We start from the raw sequence: 24,032 nt of genomic DNA, 5'->3' as shown, positions 1-24,032 counted from the left end.
CGAATCAGTGCTGTGATTCAGACTAATCAGCCTTTAATAGATGCTATTAGATTTGAACAGACCACAACAGTTCAGGATTATTAAGCATTTTAAATACATTTTCTAGACAAATTGAATTAAAATACAAATTCTGAGACAGAATAATCAAAACTGTCCCTCTGGGACATGCAGCACGTCTATGAACTTAATATTATTGTCCTGCTTTCTCACAACACGGATCGACTGTGTTTAAAACAGGATACACACCCTGACATTAGATTAAAAAAAACTAACATATCATCAATCATTATCCAGTTGTCTCTCTTGCTCTTTTGGTTTTAAACTAAAATTCAACTGAATTTCAGTTGCGTCTCTGGGACTTAAGTAACCAGTTATGGTTCAGCTTCTCAACTTCCAAGCAACTAGTTTCCACAAATTAACACCAATTTAAGATACAGAGTTTAGTTACAGATCTGAACAGTCATTACCTAAATTACCATATGTTGGCCACCAAAACAAAAAAAATATTTAAATTCCTTCCAACATTAGTTGATCATTGTGCCAGGTATTTTTTTTTAATTTTTGTTATGGTAGTGAAATTATAATAACTCATTTGTGATACCAATACTCTTTTTTGATATTTTAAGGAATATAAACCTTTTTTTTTTAATTCAAGAAAGCCAAACAAATAAGAAATACAGGTGGCAAAATAGCTAAATTATGATTTAAACTTGCAATACTTACAAATGTCCCATTACAGCAGATAAATACATGCAATGTGCAGACAAAAGCCCAAATCTTCACTTCCATTAAACTCTGCAGAGCTTTGAGCCTCTTCTAGGTGTTTACTTTGGATTCTGGGCCTGCAACTTTACTGTTTTAGTCCACTCGCACTGCTCTCGTAGCGTAATTTAAAGCTGCAGCAGACAATTGTTTTCAGCCCAAAAAAAGAGTTATAAAACCCACTGCCACCACCTGCCTATCGCCAAACAGCACACAGTCAAATTGAGTGACTAGTTAATATTGGAGCATTTAGCATCTTAAGAGCTGTATATTTCCCTCAGGAGTTTTGGAGACCGCAGCAGAGCTAGAGGAGAATATCTCCTGACCAGAACTGCGACTCCAAATTAATGATAATACTGATCTTTAACTGCTGGGTGTGTAATTAGGCAGTTGTTTGCTAACGGATTGGCTGAAACAACTTGGTGATAATATGTCATTGTTGTGTTTAGAGTCTACTCTGCTGGCCCTAATCCTAAAATCGACCCGATTGAAAGAAAAATCGATGAATCTGAGCGAGCATTTGATTCAAACTTTTAATAACCGGTGCTCTGGATAGATTTTGGATGGTAACAAAAAAGCACTGAGGCTCAGTACCAGTGGAAAGTGGATTTGAATCAAAGCTCAGTGACACAGATACACAGAAATCTACACGCATATCTGGCAAATGCATTAAAGCTGTGACCTCCATAACGTATATATATGAATCACATTATATTTGAACTGATACCTCAGAAAAACATCCTCAGCTAAACACCATTGCGGTTACAAAGCAGGCATTAACGATCGTGATGTTCTTTTAGAAAACACTTTTATCCAAGGCCGAATCATAAACATGCAGTTAGTTACCTCGCACCGGGACTATGAAAAAATAAAATGGCATTAAACGTTTCTCTTGGATTCTGATGGGTTTACCTGCAGAGAAAGCCAGTGGGTGTCTGCTGTCGACTGTTAAACATGGTGGTGGGTCCCTAATAGTATTGGCAGTCTTCTCGTGGGACTCATTAGGACTGACGATTACTCCACACAGTGGTGTAATGGCCAAGGTGTATGAGGCCGTTTTACAGGACTACTGTAGCTGCACCCCGTGTTGCAGTGGTTATATGAATTAAATCAAATTCCCGGTATGGTTTCCCCTGTCACCACATCTAAAGTTCCTTTAACATCATGGAAAGTCCTGCAGAGAAGAGTGTGGAGTCAGTTTCCACTTTCTTTAGCTCTCACACACCGTGAGACTCTGCTTCTGTCAAAAAATTACACAATTGAGGGCTTGGAGATACCCTAATCTTATTGCTCTTACTAGAATCTTGATATCTTTTCATTTCAGCAGATGTTTATGTCTTCATTCACTGCAGCTCTCACTGATTTTCTTTTACAGTCTTCAATACACACCTTGAAAGGTGTTTCAATTATTTAACTCGTCTTATTTTCTTTTCCATGTAGTATTTGAGTTGTATAAAACAAAATAAAACTGAAAAGTCAGTCAGATTAACATTACAGGATAGCAATATAATCAGTTGACAATCTTGAGTTGCCCAAATTAATTACATCAAGCAACTTCTAATTAAAATAACAAAGAGCTGAACGGCGTTTTAATTTTCATCTGAAATTTTAGAGCTTAAAAAAATATTTCAGGGCTGCAGCTAACAATTATTTTCATCATTCTTTAATTTGCTTTTATTTTCTTGATTCATGATTTAACTGTTAATGATACAAAGTAGAGGAAAATGGCATGCACGGTGAGATCTTTGTGTTTCCGCTGTTTTGTTTGACCAACTTTATAAAACCCAAAGATGACAGTTTACAGTGACATAAAACGAGCGTTTAATCCATTATTAAAATTGATGCTGCTGAGTTTTCTGCCTACCGACTCCTTGTTTCATTATTTTACATCTCATTTGACCTTTTTCACACTGAGTTGCCAGTTATTTGCCATGAATGTAGTTAACTACATTGACCCTGCTATAAATGTCACCTTCATAAAGGTTATAATGTTCAGTGTTTGTTGAAAGAAGAGCTAATTTAACTTTGTGGTCATTTTAGAGGATGAAGTATCTGCTGCAGTTTATACTGACAGCAGAAAATTATTCTTGTCAATATTGTGATACTGATTTTAGCTCAATTGTTAAATTATTTGTACCTTTGTGACTGTGACATGTCTATTTTAAAATTGCACATACTAAACGTTTGCTTCAACTTTATTTAACAAAATCTGATAATGACATGTTTCAACACTGAGGCAAAAATTCAATGTTCCTATGAAGACACATTACAGACCAGAATTGAGGTGGATTAATACATTTGAGTCACTGAAACACTGAATTAATGGAGACCACACAGAGTGTCCACACTCACAGACCCCAAAAGTTCATGTGAAGCAGACAGAATTTTAGGCGAAAATGCGCTAGAAATGGACAAACATGACAGTGAATCCACTTCTGGAACATGATGAAACCAGGAGGATCGATGTATCTGTGTACGTGAAGTGAGCCATGAATTTGTCATTGTGACAAAGCAGTGACTGCATTAAATTGTTCCCATGCTGAAAGCATGCATATAACTTTAAATAGCTTCAAAAATCTGTACGAACATGCAGTGAGCGCAAAGTGTAAACCAGGATGTCAGGAGAGAAGCAGCAGCTTGTTTTACTGATGTAGATTATCTGATTAACAGTTATGATCCTGTGAATAAAATAAAGTCTTACTACATGGAAACAATATACCAACTGTATAGCTAAAATACAAGAAGGGAGTGATTGCACTACTAGTCGATGTTACATGAGGTTTATTTAAAGAATGGGAACAACTTTAGAAATTGTCTGTGTTCAGTATTAATTAAACAAAATATTTAACTAGTGTAACTTAGCTAGATGACAAGGAGACATAAAATCAATGGTGTGATTTCTGTTATGCTTCTCAAAATCCTAACTCCTTCCTTTTTTATAATTTTTGCTCTCAGTCAACTCAACTACTTTCTAATTAGTGGACGTTGCACTTCAAGTACTGAGGTACTACTTGAGGCTGGAAAAAATATTGCCATCCCCTCTGGCCAGTTTACAATACATTTTTTCTTTTACAGTCATTATTTTCCTTAAATATACTAGAATTGACCAAAGTCAAGGGAAGGTGCAAATAGTAATACTAATAAAAGTCTATATCTGTTTACCATAAATATTACATGGGGGCTGCAACTGATGATTATTTTCATTATTAATTGATCAGCACATTATTATTTTTTTAATTGATCAATCACTTGGCCCACAAAATTTCCTTGAGTTATTCATGAATTAATAATGCTGGTATTTATAGAGAACTACAAACAACCAATTTTAAAGTACGGCAGTGTTTTTTATTTGTGTAAATATAAAAATCCTGGAAAGCACCATTGATTTCACGTGACCCCTCAATCCTGAAACCCAAACTACGCCCTTGCTGTCATTTCAAATTCGTTTTTTCGGTTACAGCATCTACTCCTTGCTCCCCTCAAGCATTATTGGTGTTTGTTAAATTTGCATGTATTTTGCATGAAACTGCTCTTCACTTTTTGCTACAAGCGTGCCACTTTGTCATTATACCACATTGTCAGATGTCCCATTTGGATGGGATTAGTGTTAACAGTGGGGAGGTGGAGAAATGTAATCTAAAATGGAGCATGTCTGGAAATTTTAGCCCCATCTGAATCTTGCCATGTCAGTAACTTGTGTGGATTTTAGCGCTCGGCCAAATCTGGGACCTCCCGTGCCCAGCAGAAATAACCTCCAATAAAACCTCAGCTAGTGCCATCCGAAATGACAACCCTAAATGAATAGTTTGTAAATAATGTGTCATTTCCTTTGGGGGAAGAAGGACTCTGCAGGCTTTTCTGGCTTTTACCCTGAAAGTGAGATCACTCCGGTCCAGATGCAACATTTATTCTCCTTTTCTCTTCTGTCATTGTTTAAGCACGTTGCTGTCAATTGTGGAAATTATGTTTGATTGTTATGACACAGTTTTGGTGCGATGGCAGCACATAAATGGAGCTCTGTAATGCTGGAGACTGATTACACAGATTTCTCCTCGCCTGCATGTTGTTCATTAACATCACAGATGTTATGTATTAGTAGTTACTTTACATACATTCTCCTCCAAACTAATCAAGTGTGAATGGGACTATAGTGTGTACAAATTTAACATCGTGTCAGTGCATTTTTTTTCCCGTAAGGTGTGAAGATCAACATATCACCCACTGGAAATGTGTTGAAAGTGAATTAATCTGTTGTGTGTGTGTGTGTGTGTGTGTGTGTGTGTGTGTGTGTGTGTGTGTGTGTGTGTGTGTGTGTGGGGCTCGTGTTCAGTGAGTTCAGGTGGGGCTGGCATTGCCAAGCCAATCATGGTTTCCCTTGTAAAAATGCAGTTAAACATTGGAGTGAGCTGGAGGTGAGTAGTGGTGCATGTGTGGGTGTGTTTGTGGATAAAGAGAATGCAGGGGAGTGCGAGAATTATGCGAGGAGGAGGTGAGAATTGAGGCTTTCAGTAAATTTATGAAGAGACTGATTTAAAGGAGAAACCTCTCTTTTCCATGTCAGAGTCAAGCTGCTCTCTGCTCCTCTCTGGTGACCCTACTGCTTAACCAACTGCTCTGAGGTCAGTCTGTTCATTGACGTGCCAAGGAGAAACAGCTAACGGGCTCAGAGTAGCCTGAACATTAGTGAATGAAACTGACATTTGAGTCATTTTGTCCTTTTGTTTCCTTTTTTTACCTTTAGTTCTTTTTTTTTCTTTTTTTAATATGTTTTCATTTAATACAATGTTCAAAAATATCCAAGTCAAAACAGCCACACTCAAACAAAAAGGCCAAACACGAGCTCTTTGTAGCTTCTCCTACACCAACATGAAATATGACACACACACACACACACACACACACACACTGTCTCATAATAACCATTTCAAAGCAAAATCCCCCCCCCCCAAAAAAAAAAAAAAAAAAAAATCACGTTGTGATTGTGTGAACACACAGTCCCCCAAACCACCCAAACAAACCATGCAATATGCAGGCAGACGAGAGCAAAACACAATTTTCTGTTACTTTTTGATGCCCTGAAATCATTCATCAAAAATAAAATGGTTTGCACTCGATATTGAAACACAGAAATGCTCTTAAGTCTATTCAGGACATGTAGAAGTCCTGACTCCTCCTGTGCATCCTGCTCCAACTCACTTGCTGCCACTTCTGTTTCATATCACTGTAAATTCAATATCTTTGTGTTTTTGTTGGTCAGAACAAAAGGGCTCTTTAAAGATGTCTACTTGAACTCTGGAAGGTGTTATTTTATGGTTTTGTGGTATTTATAGACTACTAATCTGTGGATTGTACAGATATTTGACCGATGAATCAATCATGAGGAACATTTTAGTTGTTGTTATTTTTTGCCTTTGACAGAAACAGACTGAGTTCCATTAATTATTTAAGGTCAGTTTCATTATTCCGTTGACAGATGATTTCAACTACCAACACCAACAGACGCATCCACTTTTACCCTTTTTCCAAGTGTCTGTTCCCCCCTGCACGGCTCTTTTTAAAGACTACACACCGTCCTTTCTTCATTTCGCGTGACACTAACCTGGTTGTTCAGCATGGTTCGTCTTTGTTCTCTTCACTTTACTAAGCTTCTTTGCTCACCCCTCTCTGTTTCACTATGTCCATTTGCCCGCTGGCACTCTATCTTATCTCCCGCCTCAATCTTTTGGCCAAGAGCTGCTGAACACACCAACTGTTGTACGCCCTCAATAAAATAGTGAAGCATTGCACCTTTCAGGGGGTTTTCTGTTTGGGCTTTTTGAGCGGCTGCACTGAAGAACATTTCAACTTAAAAGCATGCTTTTTCTCTAAAGTCTCCTTGTAATCTAGAGCCATTTATCCCGAAGAGAAAACAAGACATAAAAGCTGCAGCTGCCTTGAATTACAGTTTTGCATATTTGAATGTTACAGGAACACATTTTGACCCACACCTAAATGTTGTTAAAATTTCTGTGATCTACCAACATCTTAAACAAATACCTGTTGACATATTAATTATTTATAGGCACTGAATCAGGAAGTAAATATGATGGGATAAGTAGCGCATGCTGGCTCACAGAACCTCATCCAAAGATTGTGTTTTCCTAAAAAGAGAGAACATTTTCCCCAAAATATTCAAACACCAACCTTTTAACGTGCAAAATGGAGCAGAGCCACATAACTTTTCATTTCTATACTTTTCTTTTTATAGGTGAAAATGCCTCATAAATTTTTCAAAGTCCAAGTTCAAATTGACAAATTCCCTGTTTTGTCCAACCAACAGTCAAAGTTTCAAACACATTATTTAGAAAAGAAAACAAGCAAGCGGTCACATTTAACATTCTTTAACCAGTGCAGTTTAAACTAAGTATTCTTATTACCTCAAAAGATAATAAGAATGATTGACTATTGATTAATTGATTTACTGATTCAACTCTGTTTTTTGTCATAAAACCATGAACACATTTAGGTATGGTGTTAAACTGCTCTTAAACTTAAGAAGTCCAAGTTTACATCTTTAAATATCTTGAGTTTTTTCAAGCAGGAGTCATAAAAGACAATGAAAACCAGCAAATATCCATATTTGAAAATCTGGAACTAGTAAGGTTTTGGTGTATTTGCTCACAGAATGACTTCATTTCCTGTCAGTCCTGTAATCAATTAATCTAAGAAAGAATTAGATTCTAGTTTAGACCTCTTCTTGAGATTTGGTTTTATTATTTCAGTGTGTGGAACTGTGAACCACAGTTAACAGGCTGTTAATCCTAATAGTAGTCTATCTTATCAGCTAAGTGTTGATAAAGCACACTCGGCAGACGGCGCTCGGTGCCGGCGCATCTCTGTTTCTGGCAGTTGATGGCAACATCACTGGTGGAGCCAAGGAAATGACATCATGTCCCTGCAGGGCCTGAAAGCGCAGCCCTGACAGGACTGTCATGACAAAAGAGTTTCTTGGGAACATCAGGGTGCACCAAGGACAGAAAAAAAAGTGTCTGGAGGCTGTGTTTTCTTAGTTCCTGTAGTTCCCCTCTCCCGCTTCTACCCCATCAACCATTTTCTGATGTTTGAAATTCCCCTCTCACATGTGTGTCTTTTTTTGTCCTGAATGTAGGGCATGGGGGCGGGGCATAAAGTTCTCCAAATTAGTAGTTATTCAAAGAGTGGAAGACAAATCATTGTGTTGGCAAGATCCAGCTCTACAGAGCCACATCTCTATTTCACTTGTAGGTTTTCAGCTTACACTTGGACTTGCGCATTAGTTTTGTTCCAGTCTCACTTGATATGTATGTATGCGCTCTTTATCTCTCTCTTCTCCATATTGACAATTGAAAATAAATTAACATTCCTGGGCTTTATTTTTGTCTTCTCTAAGCCTGTGGAGAAAACTTGGAGGCGAACCCAGGAGGTCAGGCCATACTCACAGGCTGTCAATCCTCTGCGGTGACCCCACCGCCCCTTTCTTTCTCCCCCTTCCATTCTTCTCCTTCTCTGCTCCCCCTCTCCCATCCATTTAGTCCCTCCCGGCTTAGAAACTCTCAAACTCCCCCCTTCTCTCACTCTCTCTTTCACTGGACGCCTCTCCAGCTTGAGTGAGGCAGACACAAGCTTTGTCACAGGAGCCTCACATTCATTCAGCCGGCTGTTGCACACAGTCTTGCATTTCATGTTAAGACATGTGGGCTGTCTCCTTCTATCCATTTATTTTAATTACATTTTAATTGCATGCCGTCCTTTTTTAAATGCTTGCTTATTATTTCTATCAGGCTAATGTGAAAAATTTGCTGTGGACTGTGATTTTCTCCATTATCTTAACTGATGATAGATTTCTCTTCTTGGGTTTCCACAGTGTATGCATAGGAGACAAAAGTAAAACAGATGTCGTGAATGTTTGCGTATCATTTTTCATTTTATTGGTGGAGTTTTTGTCTCGTTTCCAGAAAGATATACTGTTAATAGAGAGAGAAAACCTGAGGGAATATATAGCCTCGAATTTTTTTCTAGAAAGAGACGCTCAAACGCAGATGAAAATGAATAACTTTTTAGTCAGTTATATTCTGGTGTGTATTAAAGGTTTGAGCTCATTAGATTTAGTGTAGGTGGTGACAGTTAGTCATAACTGTGTGCACCTTTTTTTTCTGCCTCAGTGGAACATGATGATCATTATGCACAAATCGCTGGCCAAGTAACAAGTAACCTCAATCCCGAGGCTTCAGGGGGGGTTCGGTGTAGATAATTCCTCAGCACAATCTCTGAGGGGTTAACGATGCCTCACTTACCTCTTAAAATCATTTTCTGCTTGAGAACATCTTAGCCCCCCCCCCCCCAATGTCCCCCCCCCCCCCGTTCCCTGATGTGAAATTATGATACGTCTGTCAGTACTTGTGTAAAGCATCTCAAATGTTAATCGCCTAATCCTTTTATCTCAAGTCCAGACCGATTCACTGCTAAAATCCCACCAAACAAAACAGCGTTTTTAGGAAGATGAGCATGGCTGTGTCCTGCATCAGCTTAAGGGAGAAAGGAGATGTTACTCAGCAGGGTGACGGCTGATCAGGAGAAAGAACCCCGGGGTGGTGAGGGCAAGACTTCATCCACGACGCCTGGCAGGCTCTCGCCCCCTGGTGTCTGGAGGGGCTGAGTGGCTCAGCAGGCCCAGCAGGCCAGAAGGGCAGGGGATGTCCCCCCAAAGAGTTTCCAATCTCCTCCTGTCAACCACCATTACGCCTCCCCCGTGGCCCTAGGGCCTCATATTTGGTGATGATAAATGGCTGCGGAAGACGTCACGTGCTCTGCCCAGTATTGAACTTGTGACAGTCTTGTTGGAAGATTATGAGCAGCCTCAGTAGACATGGTGTGAGGCTTCCCATGCAGCGCAAGTCCCCTCCAGTTTGTTCTTATCTGATCTGGTTCGGTGCCACTGGCAGATAAACAACTGGAAGACAAATAAAACCACAATTCCAATGAAGCCACCCAAGTTTAACTGATAAATTATAAGTTAGCTATATGTGTGTTTCCCTGGCACGGCCCGTGCTGCACCGCTGTTCGGCCAGAGTGACCTCAAATGAAAATAAATACTCTCAGGCTTCAACAGGCGAGGTGGAGATCCAGTGGGCTCTGATTCAAGCGTTATCCCCCCAGCAGCCATCGGTCATGTATAGAATGAATCTAATAGTGACTTAAATTATTGCTCAGTATGCTAATGTGAAAGCTTTCCATGTTTTGTGGGTTTTCATGTTGCCAAAAATATCCAGGCGCATTAGTCAGGCCCAGAGAGCGATCAGAGCTGACTGCTGTGCTGCTCAAATTTAGGTTCATTATAAAATAATCAGGGCGGTTGACGGGTGGCTCTGAAGGAGCAGCAGTCAGAAACAGGAAACATTCACTCTCCCCTGCATAGCGACGGCTACTAAGTGACCGAACCTGTGTGTGTGGATCCGTCTGTGTGTGCACCGGGGAGATGCTGGATGGCAACCACAAGGGAATAAACAAGATGCATTATCTGTGTGTGTGTGTGTGTGTGTGTGTGTGTGCGCGCATGCTTGAGTGGGAGTATGGATGCTTTCTCTCTGCATGTGTGTCCACATCAGAAGGAATGTGTGTGTCCTTGACTATATGTTTGTGCAGGAATGCATATATGAGTGTGTGTGTGTGTGTGTGTGTTTGTGGCATTTCACATGTGACACAACACATCCCTTCTCAGTGCTTGACTTTGGTAAGCAGCTTATCTGTCTGGTGTGTTAGTCTGTCTCAGGCGCTAACCTTTTGCTGCTTTTGCAGACAAAGGATTGTTTTTGCCACCGTTTGATAAGGAGGGAGACAAAAGTAGCTCACAAAGCAGCCGTGTCTCTAATGGCGTCCTGTGTGAACGTGTTGCCGGAGCGACAAGCTTTCTCCCGCCGGGATCCAAGAGTAAATGGGGAAGGTGGAACAGGGAAAAGTGGGAGAATAAGGCAGTGTAAACATTCAGTTGTAACACGCCGCCAAGTGCTAAATGAGTGCTCAGCACCAGGCACGCTATCTCCTTTGTTTTCATGTCGGTGGCCTCATAAACACTTGAGAACAAAGTCTCAAAATTCCCATAAAACTCGCGTTCCTAACAAAGCATTTGTTTACTCAATCAGAACACAGTCAGGGATTTTCTTTTCATGTTGTTCAGGTATTTGTTTGACTATGTTTCATAAGCAACTCGCACATGAATGCAGATTTAAAAATTACACCAATTAATCCAGCAAAGCCAAAATGATGATGATGACAATAATCCATTTCCTCCAATTTTACACTGTTTACCCTCTTCTTTTTTTTGTTCCAGATGAAAAGATGACTGGTGACACTTCTCCGAGAACTACTGATCGTTGACATCGTTCCAGCTTTCATCTCTCCAGCTGCAATACGTTGAACCACTATTATCACCAACAGGCTCCTGCATCATTTGCATACAGCGACACAATGGCCTCTGCTCTGTTGAAGTGTCCAGTGTTTCACTGCCTCTTGCTTCTTCTCGTTTGCGTTCACTGTTCACAAGGTGAGTTACCATGGAGTTGCACAGCAAAAAGTAGCGTTAATGTGATTCGAGCCAACCTTTCAAGAAGCCACTTTTTATTCAGCTTTTAAATGCGTTGAATTTATTAGCACACATTGTTGTGGCCACACTAGAGAAGTGAAGAGCTGTTATGAAGCAAGGTTGCCGAGTTCTTCTTCTTTGGTTTTACCCTTGAAGTTTGAAAGAGGTGTTTCAAACACTTCGTGCTGAACTCACTGAATACTCCTCGCAACCCATGAACACCTTGAGTGACACATTTCTTCACTTTCAGAGCAACACTCAAATGGTATGTCACAGTCCTTCCCCTAAAGGCTCATAGCTTCACCTTTTCTTCACGATGAGCTTCATAATAGATTATTTGAGTGTACTTTGAGGTGCTGGAGCCGCAGAGGATATATGCATTTTTTATTCGCGCCTTAACAGGATTGTTCTGAGCAGCCAGTATACCTGTAGCCATCAAAGGCAGGGCTCTTGATTCTGCAGTGTCGAACTGGGAAACAATGTGTCAGTGTTTTTAATTGTCTGCGATGACATCTGAGGACTCTTTTTTTTTGTGGTTGCTTCCCTCACTTTTGATTAGGACATTTGGCTATAATTACAAGTATTGTCACAAAACACTCCCGTCAGTTACATGCCCATCAAAACCACTGATGTTGGTATGTCTGCCTAATGATGATCATTAAATTTTTTTCCCCTTTCAGTCCCATTGTACCAGGAAACAATGTAACCCAAAATCACATGCTTGTGTGCCAAGCATTGATTACAGATTGATGTTGAAGCATATTATTTTGGGGGCTTCCTTTTCAATTTGCATTTTGCCTTTTTTCTCTCTCTTGCTGTTTTGTTCTGTGATAGATTTCTCTTCCAATTTTAGTTTCAGGTCTTGCTGTGGAGTACAATTTGTTAACAAAGGCAGGCTGCTATGGAGCAGGCTTCCCCAGCAGTGTTTCAAGCACAGATGCATTTTTTTGTAGATTAGCAATTTTAGATAATATGGAAGAGAGTCCTACTGAGGTACTTGAAGAATAGCCCTCTGATTTGGCCTGGCTTAGAAACTGAGTTGAATAGTGCTGTTGAATATCTTAAAGAGGAATACTGCTTTGGTATGCAGAAAGTGCAGGTTTTGGGTTTCAGTTGATGTGAGGGCTCTCAAGCCTAAGAATGCATATTTGCCCATCCGTCAATAGAGGAGTGTGCGTGTGCGTGTGTGTGTGTGTGTGTGTGTGTGTGTGTGTGTGTGTGTGTGTGTGTGTGTGTGTGTGTGTGTGTGTGTGTGTGTGTGTGCGTGCGCATGTGGGCCCATCTGAAAACAATATCTGATTCTATCCACATGCCACTCACCTTCAGCCTGTCCAGCCCTGAGGGCCTGCATCCCACCGCTTATGATCTATGTTTCCATCGGAGTCCCTGCAACGAAAACTCTACTTGATAATTGCCTCCTGTCCCTCACCGGGAGAGTGTATAATCAGGTTATGATTTTCACCTAAAACATTCCTCACGCTTTGAAATGCTCATCGACATAACCGAGAAGAAAGTTATTTCTTTCTCTCCTGGTATTGACTTTCCCGGCCAGTGGGAAGAATGAACACCAGTTGGGCTTTTGTTTTGACAAACCTTGTGCAAAATCGAATGGAATTGAAAGCTAGCAGGGATATAGTTGGAAATGCACATTGTCATCCTCAGAGGATTTCAGTAAAGTGACTCTCGGTTAAAGTTATCCTTTAAAGGGGCTATAAACTATATTTTTACGATATCAATGTATCAGATGACGTGTTTAAGGTGTTTGCTCATGATAAATATAGAGAATTACCATGTGAATCTACAGCTCTGCTCTGCTTTACAGAGCTTTTATAGCAAGTTGCAAGTCATTGTTTAGCTTCGGCCACAACTTTACTGTTTTGGGTTCCCTCTCACTGCTCTCGTAGAGTCATCTTAATTTGCAGCAGGCAGCTGTTTCCAGTGAAGAAACCCTGATAAATTCACTTGTTCAGCTCCAAACAGTAAACAGGCACAGTTAGCAGTTAGTTGGTGAACATAGTGGAGCATTTAGCAGCTAAAGAGCCAGATAATTCTCAGAGGAGTAGGCAGGAACCAAAAACAGACCTAAAAGGAGAGGCAATCTTGGACTTTCGTTCTTCAGATGAGGAGGTGAGGAGATAAAATTAAAAACAGTAACGCTGGATTACATGCATGCATGCATCATTTCCTGCAAATCCTTTGTGTGTGGGAAGGCAATTTGAATCATGTGCTGGAATGGCAGACTCTCCTATTGACAATGAAAGCCACTGTACAGAGGTAATTATAGCCAATGTGAATACAAAAAAATTCCATTTGATTGATTTGATTATAAGTAATTTCAATTTGAAAAAATCTTTTTAATGTTTAAAATGTTGTATAAAGGAGCAAAGAAAACACTGACATGTTTCTGAATTCATTCTATGCTCTTCTTTGCTATCATTGTTTGCACTTTATTTTCTCCACATCTTTGTTACATTATATAACAGATCTATAAAATTACACTCCTGCTCGAGTAAAGTAGGTCATGCAGGTATCAGATTTGTTTTCGAAGTCTCAGACCGCCCAGTCTACAGATATAAAAGAAGACGACCAGATTCAAAGGGAGCAGCCACGAAGGCAGGGCAAATGCATGGGCACATACCTGCTGTGACTGAATGGGAGTGGTTATCTGAGTCTTTAAAGTAAACAAATATAGATTTAGGGGGGTATTATGTCATGCAGTCAGTGTCAACACTTTTAGTTAGCTGCTGTGTTTGAATGCCAAAAGGAGAGCAGGCACCTTAGCGTTCATATCTGGATATTGCACAGAAGGGAAATGTAAAACATGAAGTGTTTTTTGTTTGATAGCTGTTTCATATCTGTTGAGACCGGGATCAGAGTAAAGAGGCAGTGTTTGTTTAGGTCCTAGAAATTGTTGCAGCATGGCCAGAGTGTGTTAATTGCAGACATTCATATGGGTTTTTTAATAATCAAGTCAGCAGACACAAGAATCATGTGTAAGCAAAATGCAAAATGGAGCGCTCGATTCCTGAAAAGAACAGTATTTCTGTTGGCTTGGAGCCCCTGCTGCTCTGCATAACACACTGTTCCCTTCTCTCTAAAGGAGATTTTTTTATGATTGTGAAATATTCCTTGGTCAAACATACCAGCATGCTTGTGTTTCTCCCCAAAAGGTTGTAAAGGTTAACATTACGTCTCAGCACAATATTTGTCTCAAGTAGTGCCATACATTGTGCTGATGGAAGATCCTCCCTCGTGCCACACTGGTATTTCCAGTCCTGGGGTTGACTGAATGGGGGAAGCTATTGTGCTCTAACTCCTCTCTGGCCCCGGGCCATAGACATCCAGTCTGTCATCCATTGATATGCTTGGCTTGCCATTTTATAATTCATATTGAATGCTGTGGGTCCATGGTAGGGCGATCATGAATTATCAGCTAAACCATGGGAGATTCACAGATGACTGGTCAATCTGTGTGGTGAGAACAAGCACAGAGGAAGAAAAAAAAAATCAGATATATCAGTCTTGAATAGAAATTCTGCCCCACTGGAAGTATTTCAAAATAAGGCAGGGGTTCATCATCTGCATTGAATGGGCTTTCCTGCATACTGGGAGCCATGCAGAGACAGATAAATTGTCACGTTTCTCAGTTTTTTTTTCAATTTTTTTTTTTCTAATTTACTAATGCAGTTTTTCAGCATTTTGCCACAATCCCTGCCTGCTGTGTGCAGTTTCTCAGTGTCTGTGCAGTGCACTAGATATATGTCTATGTAACATTACGATACAGTATACTGTTTTAATAATAACTGAGGGCCTGGAAAGTTTTGAATCATAAGAGAACATGAAATTTAAATGAGCCAGAGTCACATGAATCTCTAGGATCAGGATTTCACTCAGAGGAAATGAAATACAATATCACCCTTGATGGGGTCATCCTAGATTTATTGCAACAATGATTTCCTGAGTGCATTTTTTGGTAAAGCAGCAAGAAATGTTTCCATCCAATATGCGTATGTGAGAGCAAGTCTCCGTCCCTTCAGGAGTGAGGCATGTGTTTTATAGTGTGTTTAGACATGATTGTAAAAGTCGCTGTTATACGGCCGGCTGATGAACAAGCCCTTAATTTAATGGGCTAGAAGCTACAGGTTTCTGACAGTTTGATTTCATTTGGTAAGCATGCCTTAAATCTCACTCGCTTGCAGCATCTCAGAGCTATTCAATTTACACCCCTTATGGTAACAAGTTGTATAAACATTTGACCAGATGCCTACCCCACTCTTTCCTTTCTTAAATGCTGTCTGCACATGTTTTTTTTTTTTTTATCCCTCCAAGCAGCCTAATTCAAATAATAGATGAGTCCGGCTTACAACCACAAAGTAGTTTGCCTCAGAATCTAAACTTTTGGATTAGCTCGGTGTAAGTCGTTGCTTCACAGGAGGGTTCAGCTGCCATAACAAAGTAATTCTTTTGATCTTGAAAGGAAGCAGAAGGGTTTCAAATAAAATCAAGTCTACAATATAGAAAGCTGCAGAGGTTGGTTTTTTTTGTTCTTGCTTTTCTTGTGTGTGTGGAGGTGTGTGCCAACAATGTACAGTAAATCAGGTTTGGAACAGAGAGACAAAAAGTATTTACAGCGACAACAAGAACCTGTCGGATTTCAGTGTGGTTCAATGTTCCCAATACTTTTAAATAGCTTGGAGGCATGTCACAAGTAATTAATTTGAACAAAAAGCACAGGAGCTAAACAAAAATGCAAAAACAAAAGCTGGCATTTTACATTTAACACCAAAGGGACATTGTGTCAAGGCAATCAAAGCATGTTGCTTCTCTGAATACCTGCAACATTTTTTTTTTTTATTTTTTTTTTTAGCTCTGCCACTTCAACTGTTTTTTTCTTTAATCATGACATATTTTAAGCATTCATTTGTTAAGGAGAGCTAGATTATGTAAACACATAATGTGTGTAAAAGAACACAATGGCCATTTGAACAAAAAGCTGATCGCTGTTAGAAAAAGAAAAAGAGAGGGAGGCTACAATTATATTTACTCTTTGTGAAAATTGTTCCAGAATGATGCATTTGTCTCTACCTGTCCTCCTCGTTCCATGTCAGAATTGTCATAACAGCTCAGGTGTCACATTTTTGTTGCTGCTGTTTGTGATTTACAAAGTAAGTGCTGGTGTTAAAACTGATGTTGACAGTGGGGAAAGGATAGCAATCAATAAAAGAAATTATGATGGATTCGGTAAATGTGCTTTTTGTGACTCAAATTTTCATACGTGTCCTCTGAAGTCAGATGCAGAGGGACTGATGTCTAAATATAAGATGAAACTGGTCCCACTGTGGTTTGGCTACCACTGGTTTCTATTTCACTTGCTTTTGCATGGCTAATGGAGATATAGGATGTGCATCAGTGTAATGATGTGTGTTGGGTCTCTGTATCTCTGTGTCTGCCGGCTAGCTCTCACTACAGGCCATGAATGCGGCTCTGTTGCATTCACTGTATTAGTAATCTCCTCAGGCTGAGACTCTGGGCCATAGAGCATGAACCACACATTTTTTTTGTCTTGGAATTAAATGTCACCTCAGGGTGGGTCACCTGCAAACAAAAGGCCACCAGCCGATTTGCAGGTATAAACAGTCTAAGATAAGGAGGCCCTCTCCTGCCGTGCAGGAAATTGAATATGTACGCAGCAAGAAAAAAAGTCCGAGAAACAGCGAAGCACAAAGAACGTTTTTGTTTGCCTTACGCTATCAGTATTGACCCCCTCTTGTAGCGTGTATCCCCATAGAATGTGCAGGGCACAATGGCCTCATCGAAGATGAGGGGCAGGAAACTGTCTGTCATCAAGATCTCCCCATCTCCGCATCTCTTATCAGTGCTCCTGTTTTCTGCTCACGTTGACCGGAATGCTGGTGGAAGGGAATGGGGCAAGGTCATCACGCTGAAGTCAATCAAAGTGGTCAGTGTTCCAGAGATAGCAGGGGGTTATTGCCAAGGAATGTGGTTGTTTTTTTTCATTGACTTTCCTGGTAAATCTTCGAAAACAGCTGTATAAAAGCCAACAAAGGCTTTTCCCCATCGACCAGTACAGTATGTACAGTGTATGCCGAACCACCGGCTCTGTTCAAAACGTTTGTCTGGGGAAATGACAGATCACAAAGAGGTCAAAGCTCGTCATTGTATTAAATTCACAGAAAAACATATTCATCATTCAATAATTTGTACTAAAATATGTCCATTGTAACCTCTTTTTTTTTGATAGATACTAATGAAACAAAGTCACTCAATCTGCAGACTGCGCAATTTATTACAGAACATTGTAATAGCTGCAATAGCAATGGTTGTCTCATACCAGCAGATTAGCTTTGTTCTAAATTTGCTAGCTCAGCTACCCTTGTCATTTGACCCTTGTTTGGCAAATTGTAGAGGTCTGTTGAGAGTAATCCTGTATGCAAATGTCAGCTGAATTTTCCTCAAACTGGACACAAATGCAGGCACATATGGGTGTGATCAACACATTTTTTTTAAATGATGCAAGTCCAGTCCTGGTGCAGAGTACACAGTCTGGAAAAAGGGCTCCTGGAGGAAGAACATTGGTAGCTGGAGCTCAGGATGTGTCCTGAAGACATTACTGATAAAAAAAAAAAAATCATCCATTAATCTAAGCCACCACAGAATCTGCTTTAATTGCATGAAAAAAAATTGCATTTTAATGTTCAATGAAATGTGCACTAGATGAGAAACATATGTTAAAATGAAAGAGGCTATACAAAACATGCATGAAAGGATTTTTGCGTGCATCAACAAAAGCCACAATAAATCCATGTGTTGGAATCAAACACAGAAGCACAATTTTATGCCAAAACGAGTACCAAAACTGCACTGGGGAATCTCATCTACATAAATGCAACCTCAGTTACCGCTCCATTCTTTTTGCCACAAGTGGGTTTGTTTAGAGACACGGAAACACTGGACTTGTGACCAATGGAAGTGGCAGTGTGTCGATGCGAGACTCTGCCTCTGCATTAAGATAAAGTCTGTGTCTCTTATCAGAGTTGTCTCTTCATTATCATCTCAAGGCCCTGATCTCTTTTTCCTAGTCATTGTTGTAGTCTCTGGCTCATTAGTCATGTAATCCGTGTTCCAGTTGCAGCTTCTCCTGACACCCTGTCTCCTTAACGTAACAGTAACAATAACAGTAACAGTCCTGGACTCAGCTTCAGATTCGGAGGATGAAATGGGGGAGAGTCTGCCTCAGCAAACAAGAACAGAGACACAAACATGTGATGTGATGGAGACAAATCCACATCCTCCTCCTCTCTTTTTTCCTCTCTATCCCTACCCTCAGGGAGGCACCTGACTTTTTCTTGAGACATTTCCCTGAGTGGAAAATCCAGCTGGGGTTTAAGTGCTGGGGTAAAATATGGGCTTTAAGGGGAGTTAAGCATCACTCAGGGTAGATCAAACCTGTGAAACTGTAACCCTGCTGCACTCGGGAGCGTTGCTTTAACTCACCTCTTTCTATGTGTTTCATCAACTCCCCTGAAGAGATGCAACAGTGTGTTAGACATTGAACATGCAATGAACTAATTCTGTCAAAGTAGCACTCTCTCGGGAGCATATATGTTTTTTTCATCTTCCAAGTCAAACATTTCTTTTTCATATGTTTAGCCTCAGTGACAGTTATTTGTATCTTTATGAAAAAGATGTTTCTCAGTAGGTTATACAAGGTGTCGAATTATACTTTTTCTTTAATCCAAGTGATGTGTCCATGGACCAAACAAAAGAAGACATTATATCTAGCAACGTCTTTTCAGCGGAACTATTCCTGTCGTGATTTATATTAAGCACTGACCCTATGCATTTAGAGGATTATACGTATTAGTAATGTAATGATGCTCCCTCTTTCCATGCTGGTTTTCTTTGATGTGAGCCCACAGGGTCAGGGATCATCCTACCAATCGACAGAGAAGAAAACTTTGATTTTCTTGGCCAAATTAAGACACAGTCATTATAGCCTTCACTTTCTGGCTTTTTTTTTTTTTTTTTTTTTTCCTCTTCAGTTCTTCCTCTCATGGGAGAAATTCTTCATCTGCAGCCTTTTGCAGCTGAGCTGGCTGTTCTGGAGAGCCAAAATAATCCACCGTGTCGACTCTGCATCACTTGTGGCAAAACTTAAACATTTTCTGTGCGTTGTGTAATTCCTGAGAGGTTTCCTCAGAGATTTCAGCAACATCAAAACAAAGCAGTCTGTTCATTTCAAGTATTTTGTGTACATAGAAGGATTGTTTGATAAAGGGGCTTGCACGTTGAAAGGAAACATCCTGTGTTTTTCAATTAAATTATGGCTTTTCTGACTAATAGGGCGAATTTTGCTCTTGCTGATCAGAAAACACGAGTGCAGCAAAACAGCTTGCGGACAGTGCAAGGCTGCTACAGCTTTCCAAATAGATTTCAATTTTACACAAGATCTTTTCAAACACTTTTCTTTTAGTCCAACAGAAACACAGAAAGGAGCTCCCGAGATTAGCTGTTGTACCATCTGGCTAAGCAAACTAGCTGTTGGGGGGAAAACTACCTGCAGTACCAACAAACATGAGCCCACTTATTCTCTCATGATTCTACTGTAGGTAGGCTAAATATAAATTACAAAAAAAATGTCATACCGACTTCTGTTTTTGCTTCCAGTTATTTTGTCGAGTTAATATTTGAATAGCAAGAGCAGTTGTTTTATTAGGCGACGGTTTCCCCTAGAACTAACTACAATATCCACTTTCGGTTGGTCTCGGAGACGAGCACTTCAAGGAGTAGTTTTTGGGAAATGTTTGTTTGCTGTCATTAAACTTAAAGGACAGAATCGACTCCACTCGTTATATATACACGATACATTGGTAGCATGGAGTCAGCAGCCATTTAGCTTAGCTATAATTATAACCACGTACATCAAATAAATAGCATCAATTAGTCACATTTGTGTTACGTTATTAGTATCAGGTCATTTCCATATGAGGGCAGATAAAAGACTCATATAACATATTGCTGCATGGATTGTATTAGTGTTATCGGATTATGATCTTAACACATCTTCTTTTCATAAAGAGGCCACTACCATCAGTGTCGTCATCAAACATTCCAGACATCTACAACTTGGAATCAACAAGTCAGAGAGAGGCTGGCGTGAATGTTTTATCCAACTCAACTGTTTGCAATTGTGATTTAAGCTACAAGACATTTCTCGCATTTACTTGGCAATGCAGACACTTTGTGGAGTCTATTTTGCTCAGCAACCTCACAGGAATGCAAATGTAAAAAGAATTGTCAGGAAATGTCATTTTGTATGAATGTATGAATTAAGCAAATTGTCATATAGCAAAGTTATACGACGCTCATGTTTTATTGTTTTAGAGCAGGTAGGCAGATTTTGTTGTTGCACAGAGCAAGGCTTGCTGTTTTCCCCCGTTTCCAGTATTTGTACTAATTAAGCTGACTGGCTCCTAGCTTTAGAGCTTCAAAGCAGATTTACCATACACGCAAGATAGTAATCTAACTCTGAGCTTGACAGGGAATGAGTGTATCTCCAAAGTGTTGAAAATATATTGACTAACAATTTTTTTTTTTTTTTTGTTTACTTGGAAACCTTTAGCATGCTTGTGCAGCTAGCATCAGTATACATTGTTTTGAGTGAGCTGCCTTTCCAAAATCTTTACAAGGGTGGTATGTGCAAAATTTTAAGAATAACTCGGTTGTCAGACTGGCCACAATTATGAGAATAAGACTCAAGTTAAAAAAAAATAGCACACTTTCCATCTAAGGTTTTGCTGTTCCCTCAACAGAGAAAATATTACATGCCTGCATCAGGTGTGATAGGATCGAGCTCTCTCCAAATGGACCCACCTGAGGAGTTAAGAGGTGGCAAAAAAAAAAAAAAAAAAAAAAAAAAAAAAAAAAAAAAAAAAAAAAAAAAAAAAAAAAAAAAAAAAAAAAAAAAAAAAAAAAAAAAAAAAAAAAAAAAAAAAAAAAAAAAAAAAAAAAAAAAAAAAAAAAAAAAAAAAAAAAAAAAAAAAAAAAAAAAAAAAAAAAAAAAAAAAAAAAAAAAAAAAAAAAAAAAAAAAAAAAAAAAGCAGGGTCTGTCACGATTAGCCTCAGCAATATGATAAATCCTTCTCCTTAAACCCCTTCAACGAGATGTGTCAACGGGGGAGTGTGTCACTCTCTCCACCTATATACTGTTTTTTCAAGGCAAGAAAACATTTAGGAGATGAGTTAGAGAAAAACCAATGGCCATGAATACAAATGACAGCTTTGGAATTTGAAGTGGCAACGATGAATTCATGTATCATTAAAGAGAAAAAGAATACGACTGAGAGCGCTTCATCTAACCACAAATGGACTCGGTCCTATATTGCCAGTTTCTATTTTAGAATACTTATATGGGAATCAAGAGTGTCTGATAGCAGTTGTCTGGGAAAGGCGGGTGTAGCCCCGGGGTTTGTGGTCTTGTCTGACACTGTCTTTAGAAACAATTCCCAGCAAAGTGGACGAGAGCGGGGACTAAAGTGTCACGGGACATGGTGCCATATGTCCAACTTGATTTTCAGTGTTTCACCACATTTCGACAGTTGAAATGAAATGTGAGCTGTTGTGGCATAGTGAAGAGTTCTGTAGTCTATATTTGAAAAGCAGGTGTTACTTTGTAAATCCCAAATCTCATTTCTCATCTCCCACCTCACTTCGTTGTGTCTCTCACATCTGATGGGTGGCCGTGCTCTGCATTTGTGAACATTTTAGGTAGCAGCATTGGGTGCTTCACAAATTTGGGGATGTGTACATAGACATTTTGTTTGTCTTTGCTGAATTCGAATTTTTTACTTTTTAGTTTGCCAGTTTAGAGAAATATGTCCAGACTGAAGTGTGCTTATGTTTTATTTAATACATAAAAGGTTTACCGTAGTGCTCTCTTGATTTTTTTAAGCTCATTTTTCTACTTGGCCAGCAATCAGAAAGTTCCACTGAACAGATTAGAAAAGCTGCTGTAAAGAACAAAGAGGCTGGGGGAAAAAAAAAAAAGACAAAACATTGATGAAGCTTTGTTCCTTAATATTTAGAAATCAAATATGTTTATTATATTTTTTTTGTCCTACTTTATGAGTTCCCATTGAAAATCTTTCCTCCACTAGAGCAAAACATGCTGTATGACCAGTCAGTCACTCCGGATATTGGATTATGGAGGCATCTCCCGCTGTTGGAGGAAAAGCTTGACTCTAAGATTTGCTCATTCTTCCAAAGATGTTAGCTACCAGTAGTATAGGGAATAAAACAACATAAAAAGACAAACAATCTTGAAGTACTCCTGCTGTGACCACGGTGGGGGCACTCTTATTTGACTAAAGGCTACACCCTCCTTTATGCTGCAGAGAAAGCGTCCCTGTCAAACCAAAGCCCAGAACAATGGGGGCCAGCCTTGGGGAAACAGGGCCATTTGCATGCAGCTGTTTGCCGTTTCCAGGACCACAAAGGCCAATCAAAGGAACCTTAATGGAGGATGACAAGCGTCAACCAACGCCTTTACTTTCTGTCTGTGCCAGCCATCGCCACTCTGTCTACCCTCCAAAAATGGCCCACTTTTTTTTTGGGGGGGGGGATCAAACATTCCTACAGTTTTTTTCTCCCACCGTCTGATGTCCTGATGCTGTGGAGGTTGACGGGTTAAAGGTTGGTCACGACTGCACTCTTGAGCGCTAACACGCAGAGCAGCAAAGATGAACCCGAACATGTGTGTTATGGTCCACCGCTTGCAGTTGCCAAATGGCAATATCTCAACACCAAACCTCCATTATCTTTTCGTTTCATCTCCTGGGTTTTAAAAGCCACAGAGTGTAACTCTGGATGGTTTCAGATGCACCCATCTGAGCCACAGTACCACTTCCAATTTCAAGGGTGTTGATAGAAAACAAAATATGTATTATGAGGGGGATTGTCACCAGTGAATTATAGGCTGTCAACTGGAGAAGAAGAAGAAAAAGCTCCCAGAATGCAACACATTGAGAAGCGGTTCCAGCCCTTGCTTTGCTCTCTTGAGCTCAATAGACGGCTTAGCAGGCAGGTCAGGGGGAGGAATCTGAAAAGCTACTTTCCTCGCAGTCACTCACTGACCAGAATGCCTGATAAGGCTTCATGTCAACAAGGCCAGGAATAGAGATCAGAGCCAATTATAGCTAAATCAAAGTGGTTACCATGGCAATTTGACTATATGTTCTATATAAAGCATTATTGAATTCCCTCACTGATTTTGTGATTCAATGTTCATCTGAGGTAAAGCTACAACTGGAACACCCTATTCTCCACACACACACACACACACACACACACACACACACACACACACACACACACACACACACACACACACACACACACACACACACACACACACACACACACACACACACACACACACACACACACACACACACACATGCAGTTGGCAGAGCTATCCTTGTTGGGACATTCTATTGACTATTATGGAAAGCCTACCACAAACCATAACCAATTAATGCCAAACCATAATCTTAATCTAATCTCAATTCAAACATTACCCCGAATTTTAACAAGGACCTCACAAAGGACACTTAACCTCCTTAGGACCAGGCTTTGATCCCTATGAGGACTTCTG

At 39.9% G+C, this 24,032-nt stretch overlaps 1 protein-coding gene across 11 annotated transcripts in view; it reads left to right on the top strand.

The window, feature by feature from the left end:
• LOC138617269 (adhesion G protein-coupled receptor L2-like) overlaps positions 1–24,032 on the top strand; it is an 84,562-nt gene that overhangs the window by 9,317 nt on the left and 51,213 nt on the right. For all 11 annotated transcript variants that reach the window (XM_069692104.1, XM_069692103.1, XM_069692098.1 and 8 more), the window contains exon 2: positions 11,108–11,320. In XM_069692104.1, the coding sequence (XP_069548205.1) occupies positions 11,245–11,320 (76 nt within the window). In that variant the 5' untranslated portion in view covers positions 11,108–11,244. The remainder of the gene's footprint in view (positions 1–11,107; positions 11,321–24,032) is intronic.

Source organism: Brachyistius frenatus, unplaced genomic scaffold (assembly GCF_029030835.1).
Source record: "Brachyistius frenatus isolate BFR_SWC_R1_liver_20210118 unplaced genomic scaffold, ASM2903083v1 Contig_12, whole genome shotgun sequence".
Classification (NCBI taxonomy): domain Eukaryota; kingdom Metazoa; phylum Chordata; class Actinopteri; family Embiotocidae; genus Brachyistius; species Brachyistius frenatus.
Note: the sequence above shows the minus strand (reverse complement) of the source record. Positions and strands in the feature narration are given on the sequence as shown.